This window comes from Natator depressus, chromosome 14, assembly GCF_965152275.1.
Source record: "Natator depressus isolate rNatDep1 chromosome 14, rNatDep2.hap1, whole genome shotgun sequence".
Lineage (NCBI taxonomy): Eukaryota > Metazoa > Chordata > Testudines > Cheloniidae > Natator > Natator depressus.
The window spans coordinates 12,073,555-12,088,997 of record NC_134247.1 but is presented as its reverse complement, the minus strand read 5'-3'; the positions used below and the strand labels follow the sequence as shown (position 1 = coordinate 12,088,997).

General features: G+C 45.0%; 1 protein-coding gene across 2 annotated transcripts in view; it reads right to left on the bottom strand.

Annotated features, from left to right (window-relative positions):
- The window catches only part of CA10 (carbonic anhydrase 10), a 335,728-nt gene extending 320,969 nt beyond the window's left edge, over positions 1–14,759 (bottom strand). Inside the window, exons 1-2 of one of the 2 annotated variants that reach the window (XM_074970904.1) lie at positions 14,609–14,759; positions 13,329–13,812 (exon numbers count right to left, since the gene is read on the bottom strand). In XM_074970904.1, the coding sequence (XP_074827005.1) occupies positions 13,329–13,389 (61 nt within the window). In that variant the 5' untranslated portion in view covers positions 13,390–13,812; positions 14,609–14,759. Of the gene's footprint in view, positions 1–13,328; positions 13,813–13,890; positions 14,020–14,608 lie in introns of those variants that run through there. The other variant, XM_074970905.1, reaches the window with a different exon arrangement.
- Positions 14,760–15,443: the final 684 nt, after the last annotated feature.

Here is a 15,443-nt window from a genome sequence, read left to right as displayed (position 1 = left end):
ACTGGACACAATACTCCAGCTAAGGCCTTAATAGCATGGAATAGAGTGCAAGAATTACTTCTTGTGTCTTCCCTGAATGAGCACTTCAAAAGAATTTATATTATTTATAATTATGTTTATTATTCTTACACCTCAATCCAGCACAGCACTTAAGCATGTGCTTAAGCACCATCAACCTCAATGTGAATTAAGCATATGCTTAAGTGTTCTTCTGTTTCTGGGAGTTAGTGCAGGCACAATAAAAGGTAGATGAAGATAACTATTTTTAGGATGCTAGCATAAAATACTCACTCAAGGCTACCTATTAAAAATAAATCACATTATTTATTACTCTATTTTGCATCCCATTCTTCACCAAGTTAAATACCTGTGACTCTAGGGCAAAGGCACAATTACATGAGAAGTCTAGACTGGCAAAGATGTATTCCTAACAACTAGCAAGGAGAGTGCCAGAAGGGTACTGAGGATAAAAAAATATGTACTTGCAGGTAACTTAAATTCTGTCTGCAATTACTAAGTGCCACATGGCACCCTCAGGTTGATCTGAGCAGAGTGGAGAAGTCTGTGGAGTCTTTATAGATCACTCTGTTTTCCATCAGGAATGAAAACATATTAAAACAATGAGAAACTGCCCATTAAAATTGCCCTTAAAAAGTGTGAAGATTATAGTAAGAGTTATTCAGAGGGAAAATTAGATGAATATACTGCAAACTGGCTACTAGGAAATATAGATATCATGGGTGAAATCCAGGCCATAATGAAGTTAATGGGCAAAACTCCAAATGCCATAGGCTTCAAGGTGATCAGCATTTCACAGCAGAATATTAATTCACATTCATGTGCATGGAACATCCTGTGATTATACCAATATCTAAGGGAATCTGTTGGTCAACAAGTACAATGTTAATGGAACAAAGACTGGAAGAGAATAATTTAGGCCCTGATTCTCTATAATTCTGTACATTCTGCTGTCATTTACACCAGTGCAAAGGAGGAGTCAAGCACTACCAAATCTGAATGATAATGACTTAAATGGAATTTTAAATGATGCATAAACTTTGTACATGCTCACCCCCGCCCCAACAGGAGTGAATTTCACCTTAATAGCTCTTGATCTACATCGGGGGCAGGGGCAGATGTAGCTTCCCAATTCAATGGGTGCACGGACCCCACACTTCTTCCCCTCATCCCATTCCTTCCCTCTTCCTATCAGAGGGGGAAAGGATTTTAGGGTCTTTCCATCTCCATCCCACATCCAGCCCTGCTCCCCTCTCTGTCCCACACCCACTCTCCGAGTCCCTGGGAAGGAGATCGCAACCTGGAGCGGGCAGGAGCACACAGACCGGGCTGCCCTGCCCCGCCCCAGCAGCAGTGGCACAGGCTCCCCCTCAACCTGTCCGTTCACTCGCACCCCAGCTCCCTGCCCCGTCACACCAGACAAGGAGACCAGCCCAGCTTGCCCCATCCACAATCATTACCCCTCCTTGCTGGCTCAAGGCTTTGCAGTGGTCCCCATAATAGCTGCCCTGGTTCCAGCAGATGGAGCAGGACCAGGATGCTGACCGCGCTTGGCACTCCCTCTCAACACGAGTGCCGCTTCCCACACCCAGCTAGCTTGAGGCTTCCCACAGTGCCCCAGCATCATTTTGTGAGCCCACCTGGGGGCAAACTGCCCCTTTTGTCTCCCTCCCCTTCCCCCATCTGGGCAGCTCTGCCTACATGAGTATACATCTGGGCCTGATTTCCCCAGCTACAGCCTCCACCAATCAGGAGAATCAAAATCAAGATAAACCTAATTTAATGAAATATTAATGGGCCTAATTCACAATTCTGATACTTCAGCCCTACATTAGGGCAACTTAATTGATGTCCGTATAAACTGGTGTAACAGAGAATCAAGCTCTAATGACGGCAATTATATTTGTGTGATATGAGCCCTGCTTTACTGTTGGGGTTTTCCATACCCTATAGCAGGGGTGGGCAAACTTTTTGGCCCGAGGGCCACATCGGGGTTGCAAAACGGTATGGATGGCTGGGTAGGGAAGGCTGTGTCTCCCCCCACATCCTGGCCCCCACCCCCTATCTGCTCCCTCCCACCTCCTGACTGCCCCTCTCAGAACCTCCAACACATTCAACCCCCCCTGCTCCTTGTCCCCTGACCGCCCCCTCCCGGGAGCTGCCACCCCTAACCGCTCCCCCAGAACCCCACCCCCTATCCACCCCCCCGGCTCCCTGTCTCCTGACCACTCACCCCCCCGAACCTCCGCCCCATCCAACCTTCCCCTGACTGCCCCCCGGGACCTCCTGCCCCTTATCCAACCCCTCTCCCCCGCCCCCTTACCATGCCACTCAGAGCAGCAGGACAGGCTTATTGGAAAGCCTAGGAGGTGGGAGGGCGCAATCCGTGCTGCCCGCGCAGCGGCATAACTGCAGGGGAGGGGGAATGGCGGGGGAGGGGCCAGGGGCTAGCTTCCCCGGCCGAGAGCTCAGGGGCCAGGCAGGACGGTCCCATGGGCTGGATGTGGCCCACGGGCCGTAGTTTGCCCACCTCGGCCTAGAGACAGTCATAATCCCTCATGATTTCTATAATGCATTCTGACCAGGAGTTTTTCCAAATGGTTTTCGAGAAGCTCAGGTATTACTTTTCACCCAGCAGAATGGACAGATCCATTCAGCTGTAATAGACAAAATGTACATTTTGGTGCTGAGGAAGGGAAGGGGGATGGGAACTAGATCTGGGATAGAAGAGAATAGCCCTCACTCCCCATTACCTTGCACCTTGTGCAGCCATTCACACCTGTACAAAACAGAGCAACCTGCTTCTGTTCTGGGAGCATTTTATACCCACTTGGCACTATACCACCTAGGTACAAGACAGTGGAAATTCAGGCCCAACGTGAGAGCGACCTTCAGGACTGTTTCCCCGAGTCCCCTCCAGACCCCATTTCTAGTCATTTATCGTGTCCTCCCCCACAGTTCCTAGCACATGTGGGATTCTAGGAGTAAATCAGACAAATGAAAGATCCTCTCATCCCCTTACGAGAGTGGAAAATGAGAGCGAAAACAAAGAAAGACAAAAGGTGGCCGGTGTCTCAGGCAGTCTTTCTGGATTCGGCCCTTTGGGCTCAGTCTATCAATAGGTCCATTGTCTTCTAGTGGGGTCTAACTCCAGCCCCTCCTCTGGGGGTGTGCTGCTTTGCAGCTGGTCTGTCCAGCTTCAGGAGCAGGTGAGGCCTGCGATGGTCTTCCTCTTGGCTGACCTGTGTCTGCTGTCAGCAGTCTCTGAGGTGGAGCAGTCCTGCTCCTTTTCACGAACCATTCCTGTTGCAGGTTTTCCCTTTTTAAGCTCCCCCCGCTCTGCCCCCGCAGAACAAGCCTTGCAGGTGCGCCTCATCAGTGCTGAACTGGCCCAGAAGAGCTCGTTAGTCTCCTCACCACCAGAGAGAGAGCCTGTCCCTTCACCAAGCCCAATATAATGAGAGTGCTTAACCCAACTATGTGGTGCACAAGACAAAGGGATGAGTTCTAGCAAACAGGCACCAATTTGAAGGTTAACCTAGTAAGAGTTAGATTTATCCTCTATTTGATCTGTTCCAGGTTCTCAAAAGCCTTTGGAATTTGTAGTTTAACACAAGGCACAAATAAAAGAAAGCAAATGATATTTAGCGAGTAATAAGGCTTGCATAATAAGTCAAGCTCCAGTAAACCTATGGAGAGGCCAGAGGCTAAGAGCAAGAGAAGAGAATGTGATCACATATTCAAACTGCCCTGCAAGGCCTCAAGTGCTGAAAGCTTTAAAGGTAATGTGTTTTGGCAAGTAGCAAGGCCAAGGAGCTCAGGGCCTTCTGCTCTTCTATATAAGCTGTCCCTACACAGGGCAGTGGCCCTAGAATCCTTCCCCCATGGGCATGCAGTTTGCCTCATGCTACAGAGGCCAAAATTAAGTTGGCTAACCTGAAGATTTCAGGGAATCCACCAGAAGATGAGGGCTTTTTACCTCAGCACAGGCCAGGCCCCTTGGCTTTCCAAGTCCTCTTGACAGAATAGCTCTTTAGCTATGGAGGTGGAGGGCTATTTCATAGAGTGGAACAGGAAGCTGCACAAATTCCTGCAGGGTCAGTCTGCAGTAACTAGCATTGTTTTTCCCTGCAGATTGCACCTCCACCCTTGCCTTGCCCCTTTTCACCCCACAATGGTAAAGCTCTCCCAGATTCCATGCCATTGCCAATCGGTTGCTGAGTGCAGACTTCCCTCCACTCACAGAAAAAAAGGGCAACACTGGGGCATTAGAAATACAAAACTAAGGACTAGGGCCTGTAATTCTCCGAAGCCATTTTTATGAGGGTGTTTTAAAGAGCTAATATATCAGTTTGGTCTTAGGCCCAAATTCTGACCCTGACAGTGGCTGGGCCAACTCCCGGCACCTGTGTGAAGAACCACTGAATTCAACAGGGCCATGTCTGTGCACAGTCAGAATCAGGGCCTGAGGCTAACCCAATAAATGGAAGCGTTGGGAGAAGTTGAGGAGAGAGAAAATGGAGAACAGTTTAACAACATTTAAGGATTAACGCTTAACATCCCTGTTGGGTGATCTTGGGGAAGTCATTACTCCTTTGGGCCTTATTGTCCCCCATTCTGCAGATGGGGAAACTGATCCTTACCTTCCTTGTTTAGTACTGTGAAATCTAAGGAGAAAAGTTTACACGAGAGCTAAGTATTTATTAATAAAAGGCTTCTTTTGTTCATAACTTACCTAAAATAACACTGGGTTGATGGACCCATATCCTACGGTCCTCACTCAGACAAAACTCGTGTAGAAATCACAAAGAGTTCTTCAGACTTCCCTATTCAAGGCAGAATTAGGACTCATATGTTTCGAGACTTCAGTCATTCAGAATCTCTTTCTCCTGGCAACTACACTTCTCCCTTCCGTAATTGAAAACTGCAGTTTCCCATGTAATAAATAAATATAATTCACCTGCAAAGGAGATGGATTTCCTCTCACGTAAGGACAAATGACTCGCTGTCCGCCAAACCTCATTTTCAGGTGGCTCTATGATAAAATGTATTTTTCCTATTCAACATGTGGGCGTAAACACACCCTTGCTCTTCAGAGAGCGCAGAGGACAATGTATTTCCTTTTGCCACCACGTGTAGCAAGCACAGATCAATGCTCTCTCCAGTGGCCAGCTCATGCCACCTCGCCAACGGAGTGACTCTACGTGGGGAAATTCCTGCAGTTACCCACCTAAATAATCTGTTGGGAGTGCAGGAAGGCCGTATGGTTTGCCAAAAGGCATGCCCATTCCACCTCTGTTTCAAATCACACAGCTGTCCATACACCCATGCACCCAGGGCATTAGGTATCCTGTACTACTCCCTAGCCCTCTCCCCCCGCAATGGTATGACAGGTGCTACAGAAGCCCTGCTATCCTAGTCTCTCAACACATGACTGGAGCAAACACCCTCATTTTGAGGGGGTTTGCTGGAGCAGAGCAGGACACTGTGAAAGTTCATAGTGGGAAGGGTCAGCAGTAACTCCAGCAAGAAATTGCCTGCAAATCTGCAAGGAGGAAGATGTCGCATAAGGTGGCTCAATCTATCCCCATGGACAGATACTGCTCCTAAAAGCTACTGATACAAGGTGGCTTCAGAGGAAAGGAATAATAATGCTGCAGGAAGAAAGAGGAAACTAAGCATGTGCTTAATGGGCACTTTGGGCCAATAACTGCACACCTTTTCATCCACTCCAATTCTAAAAGTTTGACAACATGACCTCATATCAGGATAAATATACTGCACACCAAGGGCTGATCATGTAATCTGCTGACACCTCTTGCAAAGCGCTGATCACCTTGAACTCCCATGGAAGAAGTGCAGATGGGCAATGATTGTTGAGGGTGCTCCCCACCTAGCAGGGTCAGACAGGTATGAACATTATTTATTACACTATTATGTCTATTTTCATCCTCTATTTCTCAAAAGGGTTTACCATCTTTTAATGAGTTATTTGCAAAATAAAACTATAATTTTAGTTTATACTAGTATAAACTAGTACTAGTATAAACTAGTATAAACTATATACTAAACTAGTATATAGTTTATAATGGTATTTTACTGTCAAATATTTACGTTACAATAAGTGATACTGCTTGGGAATTTAGGTTCAACGTTTATTTTATTATAAAAACAAAGATTTACAAGACCTCTATAAACAGATTTTTGTATGGAATTTAAAGGGGGAACCCAATGACAACAGGTACTTGGTATAATTTTGTTTGTAGCTTTCTCCTTAGTCTATCACTGAACCATTGTGTTAGAGCACAGAAACCATAAACTGCTCGTCTCTTTCCATTTTTCAAGCTGAGTAAAAGGCAAATACTAAACCAGTAGCGCAAAGTCCAGTAGTGCCCCAAGACTATGTTGGTGGACCCCTTTATAACTAGATGGAGCCTCACTGAAGTTAGAGGCAGCGCAGGGATCTGCCATGCACAGCAGTTTGCCAGATCAGGGCCAGATTCTCATTTACCCCAAAACCACTTTCCATCATTATAGCAGTGCCAAAGGGCTTTATAAAGTGGGTGTGAATGTTATTCTATATCGCCTCAAGCGTCCTCTAACTGATGTGTCAACAATTAAGCACCTGGATTTAAGAAGAAATTTTCCCCATGGGCATGTTACTGCCCAGTTAATACGTGTGGGGGACTTATACTTGTCTCTGAAGCATCCAGTACTGGCCACAGGTCACAGACAGGATACTAGATTAGATTGACTAGTTTAATATGATATAGCAGTTCCTATAATAATTAATATCTGCCTTAGCACACTCCACTGGAGGACCTCAAACCACTTCATAATCATTAATTAAATCTCACAACATCCCTGCAAGATGGCTAAATCAGCAAGAATGGTATTACCTGTGTCATTACATTAGAATTAGATGGTCTCTTACTTTGGGTTGTTTCTAAACAGTAAATCTCACTGGAAAATGCCACTGCCAGTATTTATAAGGAACATCATTCCTTTTTTATTTCCTATTTATTGTTACTATTACAGTTCGTCTACCATAATAGACTTTTGTTTGCTAGCTGGAATTCTCAGTTGTTGACAACCACTTTTTTTAGTATGGTTATGTTTGCACTGTAATGCCATCAAGCAATGCAAACAGAACCACACTAAAAACAGAAACAATGACTCTGAACAGTCCATTTAAATCCTTTACTTCTACTTTCTACTCCTCCAAACATGGACTATAAATAGAATAAAAAAAGGGATTGGAGCAAGATAATCAATTTATCCCCATATGTCAAAGGGTCGCCATAACTATGACTCTTACCCAGCTCTGACCATGGCCCAAGGTTGTAGCAAGCATACGATAAAACAAATATATAAACTTTTCTATCAGCAGTCATGTTTCAAAGGTACTGTAAGGCCTGGACACTACAGCAATTGCAAGGCCATCTAAAAACCTATTAGCATGGGATCCAAAAAGCCAAGAGAAGCACAGCTCTGATTACAAGACAAAAATGCCAAGCAGGCTTAATTTGTGATATCCAAAGAGAAGAATTTATTTAGATTATTCGGATCCTGACAAACAAAAAGGACTTTCAGTAGATTTCCCCCCTTTCTGGACAAGAACTAACACTGTGGCCTGCTATTTCCATTTACACCATGAAAGAGGTTCACTTCCTGCCAAAAGAATGTTAGTCATCAACAGGTCAGCAATGATGCATAGCTTAAGCTACAAAAAGCATCAGTTCTCCAACCTTTAAGCAGCAGTAATGTACAGTAACACTTTGCCAATCACACAGGAGCATTCAAAACACTAGTTTTATGGTAAGCAGGTACTCCTTGTTCATTGGTGTACAAGGAATATTCATGATGTAAAAGCAAAGCCATCCACCATTTAAACCCTTGATTTAACATCTAGGTTGTTTGCTAAAGATATAATGACAAACCGCTTGTGGAATCTCAAGAGCAAAACCAGAGAAACTAGCATTAGTTGAATTTGAAAACAACTGTATCTTAGAGTCAAGAATGTCTTCTACATCTATGATCACTCTTAGGCCCCCCAACTGGGAAGTACTGATTATTATTTTAATGTTGTCTTGCAGGCTTGGTGTCTAGTTCAGTTTCATTAACAATGAGACTGAATAGCAAGGCCAAAAGATAGCTTTAGGAACAGCAGATTTTAATCATAGCTGTTTGAGAACAAAAGCAGAGATTACAGCTCTCCCCCTTTAGGTTTATTTGTCTGATAGAAAACAGTTTGTTATAACATCTGCAAGATTATTCATAAACTTCCCTTTCCCATATACTCACAGCAGCAAAAAATAAGTACATAGTTTTACCGCCTATCCGGTCATGTGTTCTAGCTGGCAAGCTAATGAAACAAATAGGATAGTTGAAAATATAAAAAGGATATGAAAATATTTATAACAGACTACAAGGTCATTTCAGTAGCATTTAAAAAAACAGGAGCAACTTAACACCCTTTGAAAGAGATGAAACATCTGTGGTACTTCCAACATGAGGAGGCATTCAAAACATTTAGAGCACCAGAGGCAGAGCGGTCAAATCATACAACTAGTTCCAACCTGAAGGTCTTAGGAACCAAAAGTCCTTTCTAATCCCTGCAAACATCTGGCCTCAATCCTTCGGTCTGATACGAACTGAAGGCCTCAAGTCAATGCAGATTTCCGACTAACTTCAATGGACTCCCTGCAAGGCTAAGGGCCTGCCCACACACTTTAGTTTACAGGACTGGGACCCAAGAGGCCATCATACACAGGATGCCAGAAGCTCTAAGCCATTTAACATACCAAACTAGTGGCTGTATATTCCCATATATCATTATGTCTAATGATGGCACATCAGTTGCATGTACTCCCATGTATGCATAGTTCTTTCCCCTGGAACCTTACACTGTTTACTTATCAGTAGCCTTCTGCCTTCACCAAAATCATGAGAAAAAACCACTTTTGTAGAAATATCTGAGTAATTAAATTTCCATAGTTTTTGGTCCTGAACTACTGATGTACAGCACAGCAATAGCAACTAATAAACGGAACTCTCGCCTCTCTCACTTCTACAACATTGAAATTCCACTGACTACAACTGACTTACTTCTGCAGTATACTGGGGTGGGACAGCAGTGTCAGGCCCTACAATTTTAGGTGCTCATATATAGGCCTGGAAAGGGGGTGAGCCAAGGAGGCTTTGTGTTCTCTTTGTGCTTCCCAAATCCTGGGGCCATCCAGGAGCTAATTCAACCCCCAGCACAATTCAGAGCACCTTAAGAGCTATTCTGCATTATGCCAGCTGGTAACCGCCCCCAAGAGACCATAACACCAGTTAAAGATCAGATGTCATGCAGCAGTGCTCCAACACACCCTCTCTCACCTCCAGCCACACCCTCAATACCAAGGGAGGCTATAACAGTTTTAGACTACCAAGGAATTCCTCCATGTGGGAAGCCTTAGCTGCCTGCTGAATTGGTGCAAAGGTAAGGGGCCATACGTGTCTGGACAACAGCCAACTCCTAGCAAGGATGAGACTATTCTCAGATAAGAGTTCTGGGGGACTGCACGCATTTCATTTATATGAGCTTCTTATTGACCAAGGACATTATGTGGTACTGTATCACAATTACTGTATGCCACAAAGAACCTGAGTATCCAAGTTCCACGAACTTTTCTATTGAATGGATCCAAAGAGGACTTGTTTAAGCAGAAACCTGAATATGAATGCACAGGAAAACTTTTTTTTTTACATGTAACATACTGCAAAGGTTTGAAAAGAGCATCTTCTATCACACTTGGTGGACAAATGTCTAAGATCATGAGAACATTACACAAGGTTTATGTAAGTGACTGTAGAAGCAAATGTGGCAGCCATTATGTGAGCAGCAACATCCCACCCATAGCTGTGAACATTGCAGTTAATTAATCTATGGTGGTATTACACAGGAAAGAAATTTTGGCCGTGATAGCAGAGACCATAATCCCCTTGCCTTTTACTCAGTGTCAGGATTATCTGCAACTCCCCTGAAATAGCAGCCAGAAGGGATCTTATTTTAACATCCTGTCTAAAGGACGACATCTCCATTGGCACAACACTCTGTCAATGCCATGCTATAGCATCATTAAAGGACATGAATCTCTCTCTGAATCAGACACAGACACTATTTACAAAAGCATTAGAAATGCATCAGTGTATTTTTTTAAAGAGGGTTTTCATTCCCTTCTATAGAGTTAAAATGATTTTCTTGTTCCATTAAGCCTGTTCTTATTTATCATTCATGCAATCAAAGCTCAGTTCTCTTTTTAAAGATCTTCAAGCAGCAAAAATCCTAATTCAGTGTTCATAGAAAATAAAGATATCTAGCTTAAGAACATGTGCAAACAAATATACAAACAAAAATACTTGTTTTGAAATAAATGTCACTAAATCAAATGTATATAAAAACACAATTGTTTTACTTCTGCATTCCAGTCCCATTCCTCCCAGACCAATCCAACAGATCATTAATTGAGGCACAGATAGTTAACTGATGAAAGAGGAACATCAGGTGGAAGGTGACTGATGCAATAAGAATTCATTCTTTTAAAAAATGTATCAGTACTTCTTTTAGTAAACGAAACTCTGCTTCCTTATCGGGAACATCACTAACATGCTACCAAAATTATAGCTGCCTGTCATAGTATTTGAGATATAAATTATCTTTTCTATTAGTCTTCCTTTCCCAATCTACACAAGCTGTCACATGGGAGGGAGGAGGTTATGACATCAGAAAGTGGCAAGCATGTGTTAAGACTGCAATCTTCATGTTATACATGAAATAGAAGTGCATAACTGAGTAAGAAGCTATATTCAGTACAATTTATATTTTGATATACATACAAAAGACTGCCTGAAATAATGTTTCATATATTTCTAGCCAAACATTTTTATTATGTTTATTAATATAACCAGTCAACAGATGGGGTAAGGAAACCTAGCTTTCCATATTGAGCTGATAACCAACAATGTCATTTTGAATTGTAGCCTCTGGTGACGTATGGACTATGTTAAACAGGGACCAATCCAACACTCATTGAAGTTAATGGAAAGACTCACACAGACTTAAATGGACTTTGAATCAGGCCCTCAATAAGTGCAAGTGAAAGATGGTGCTGTATACAGCACCAACAGAAAAAGTAGTCTTATACTCCATCACTAAAATAATTGACAAAGAAAAAATGCTATAGTTAATTTAAAAATAATTTAACTTTTTTAATTTGCAAGAAATGTATTTCTAGAGCATTTTCCTCCGTTAGTTTCCTTCTTGAACCTCAAGCATTATCAAATGATCACTGTATATGTTTCCCTAATATGCCACAGAGCATAGTGCAAAAAAGGGCAGCTGGGGGGGGGGGGGGAATGAAGCATTAGTGCCAAGCAGATATCTGCAGATCTTAATCCCTCTTTCTGAGATGACAAGTACTAAGAATCCATGAAAAAGGAGGATTCCTGGGGGGGGGGGGGGGAAATATATGGAACTGAAGGCTAAAAGGTATGTAAACATCCTGTATGAGGTTAAAGCAAACTATCTGAGGGCACACAGCAAAAAGCAGCCTGTAGTTCACTGTATTCCTTAAAAAATAAAGGATGGATATCAGACTGTTCTCAGTGCTAGAGGGAGATGGAGAGCCAAGAGAGCCCCTGCAGGACTTATCCCACTCCGTTTCAGAAGCAGGGTTTTGATTTGGGTGGCAGCAGGTGGCACTGAGGAGATCAGGGGATACTATCCTGTGACCATCTCAAGATGTTAATCTTCAAAGTGACAAGAATATTCCTCTTTCCCATGCTCACACCACAGAGTTCTTGATTCCACTGCTGTTATTTTAAAAGAGGACGTCTGATTTGAAAAGTGCTAGACAGCTGGCGAATCACACTGGGTTAGACAGCAAAGTGTGAGGCTGGGATGAAAGAGGCAGAGGGGGCGTGGGGGGTCATGCCATTCTAAGGAGTGAGAAGGTGGATTACCCAGGTGGCACATATGAGAGTGGATTAGCACAAAGGCAACCCGAGATGCTGCCAGTATGAGAGGACATATCACCCAGATGCAGAGGGTGCCAATCTGAATGCCGGCAGTACCAATGCAGGGAAAGGGGGTTGGATTACTCAGGGGGCTGACGCAGGCACTACCAGTCCAGGGGCAATATGAGAGGTGAGGCAGGTGCAGATCATGCAAAATAAAGTAGATCTTGCCAATGTGGGGAGGGGAGGAGGTTAGTGCAGGTGATGTCAATCCAGCAGTTGAGAAGCTGGATTAGACCAGGGACTGGTGCAAGGAGTGCCAGTTGGTACAGATGCTGATGGTCGCTGAGGAGCTACAAGTTTTGCTAAGCGCTCCTGGCTCTGCACTGAGGCCCAGCAGGATCTCCCTCCCTGCAATGGAATAGCCGATGCTGTCAGAGTTCCCATTCACAGGCTTATGCAATGACTCCAGGGTAGAGGCAGCCTGCAGGGAAGAGAAGCAGATCAGGCAGCTTGGATCCCCCTGGTTCCATCCCAAACTAGAAAACTGGCTGGCTCCCCCACAGTTGCTCCTGCAATATAATTATTCCAGCATGACTGACCTGACAAATTAACGAGCTAACCAGGGCTTCTGAAGTAGAAAAGCCTGTTTTCCCCAAGAATAAATTGCTCTAATCCTTAACACTAGATCCCCTGCCATGCCTATTCATTAATTGGACAGGCTCTGGTGACAACCGAAATTACCTGACTTCTGCAGAATAGTAGAGATCTTTGCAACCTTGAAACTAAAGCGTCTGAAACAGGATTCCCAGCCATACTGTTGGAGATTTTTTAAAATCCTTTTACAGCACACACAAACACACACACGCTGTAAACCTTTATTAAATACACTGCTCACTACTATTCCTTCTTTTGCAACCCCTAAAAAACGTAGCACACCAGAACACGAAAACTGTGCCAGTGAACTGCAATCCTTTTAAAACCCCCAGATCAACCGAGTTTTAGCTCTGTAAAAGCCACGACATGCTGGGATTACTGCAATGTAGCAATTAATTATTGCAATCACTGTGTGTTAGGAATGACTACCAGCGTGCTACCAAACACTGCAATTAATTATTGCAACTAATGCACCGTAATTAATGCACTGCTATCAGAGTAAAGAGTGGGGCAAAAGGCACCTAACAAATCTCTCAAACTAATTTAGCCACGATTAGCGCTGCTATTTTTTATTGTATTTCTCGCACATCTACGGACGGTGAAACCCGAATACAACGCCTGGTATTTCACCCCACATGTTCGCTGCGTACCTGAAATGCAGACGATGAAATTGGCTTGCAGAAGAAAAAGCACCTCCCAAACAATTTCCATCCTCCGATTCTCATGCCAAGTGCATCCCTCGGCGAAAAGAAATAACAAAGATCAATATTGCAGTTTGAAGGATCCCAGCAAATCTCCTTTCGGACTTCCAGACTGTATTCCCCAGATGTGCTGACAACACATGTCCGAGCTCTCTCTCTGCACGGCTCAAGCGAGATCCCTTCCCCTCCTTCGCCCTCCAAAAAAGACCAAGAAGAAGGTAACCGCCAGCCCTGGGCTCTTCCTCCAGGAGTGAGACAAAAATCCACCAGATCTCCCAACAAGACATAGACAACAAACGCCAGCTGATCCGGTCCGGAGAGTCTCTATTCCAGGGCAGCCAGCTGCAAGTTACCCCCAAACTCTGCACGACTCACCGGGGCAACGCCACAAAGCCCCATGCCGGGGGAGGAAGGTGGGTTTCCTCTCCTGCTTCTACAAAGTGATCAGAAGGAGATTAATACACGTTGCTACGCATGAGACCCCCCCCCCCATGCGTGTTATTTCACGTACATAACACGGACTAGAGAACACAACATCATAGCCCGCTTCTCCTTCCAAAACGCTTTGGCTCCCGTAATTCCCCTTCTAGCAAATCGAGATTTTCCGCAATGCAACTGCAGGGGTCGTTCTTCCCACGTCTACGGATTTCCCCTCGCCCTGTTTCCAAGTTAGAGGGGGAATCACGTCGGGGGCAGAAACAACAGACCGGTGGGGTTCGCCTCCAATCTCTGATTTGCATCTACCAGTTTGCTCAGGTTAATGAAGCCTCCAAAGCACCAAGCGCCCAAGAAAGCACCTCCAAAGCACCCAAGAAAGGGCAGGCAGCGGTGGGGTGCAGCTGAGCGCAATGAGGTTAGGTTGATGGGGTGCAAACGTGCAGAGGGAAATATGCGACTGTATTTTAAAACTTATTTAAAACAAAAACAAGCAAGTTTGCACAAGTTGGGGTGCGAATACGGCCAGGAGTTAGCAAAAAGTAGTCGTACTGCAGCGGGTAGATAATTGCTTTCCTGAACCCACATTACTTCTACGCAATTGACCCTCCCCCTCCCTTAAACAAACACACACTATTTTAATGCAGCCATTTACTTACCCCCGCAAAAACGTCCGTCCTTTCCCCCCCCCCCCCCTCAGCTCATGCGGGATGGGGAACTCCTGCCTGCAGTCCCCACCATAAAAGAGGGCAAGCAGCTTGCTACAGCCCCCCAGACGCCTATGGAAAGCTTACAGCGCTGTTCCGAGGGCTGGGACGCCTTCTCACGGAGGGGAACCTTTTTGCTTTGGGCTGCAGGATGCTCCCCGCCTGCGCCGCTCTCGGCCGAGCTCACAGGAGCTTGGCGAGGCACAAGCGCGCGCACAGGCGCGAGCCGGCGGGCGCGGCAGGCAGCGTTCCGCCGGGTAGGCGGCGCGCGAGAAAGCGGCCGGAGCTGCGAAAGAGGCCGCCCCAGGTTAGCAGCTAGGGCTGGAATAGCTCAGCTGCCTGGGGGGGGCCACGACCAGACAGGGGAGGGTGGAGAAAGGCAGGAGGAGATCATCACTACTGCTGTAACCTCGGCTCTGCGTACGGCACAGTCCGAAAGCTTCTTCCCACTTTATTTTTAAAATATGTACTAGTTGGTGTTGCCAAATAAATAAATACACGAGTAACAGGGTCACCGTGTTGTTTTATTGGGGAGGGGTAGGGCGGGAAATGGCGGCAAGGTTAAAAAGCCGGCCGGGGGCGGGGGGGAGTAATTTAACAGATTCCGGGAGACCGAGGATGCATGAGGCGCTGTTTGGGTTATAGATGAAGCGGCAAACGAAGGGCAGGTGTGCAGGAGTGATATTGCATTCGGCTTCCGCCTACCTTTGATGCACGCACGATGGATTGATCATAGGGTGAGGGAAGGAAGTGGGCTTTGGGTGATAAACAGAAAATCCCAGCTCAGGGCAGGTGCGCAGAGGTGATATTGCAAATGCTCCAGCTGAGGATACTTATATAGCAATAATTGATCATACAAAGGGCGAGGGACAGAGAAGAGACGGGCAGCATTGAGTTAGAAATCCTAAATTGGGGCAGGTGT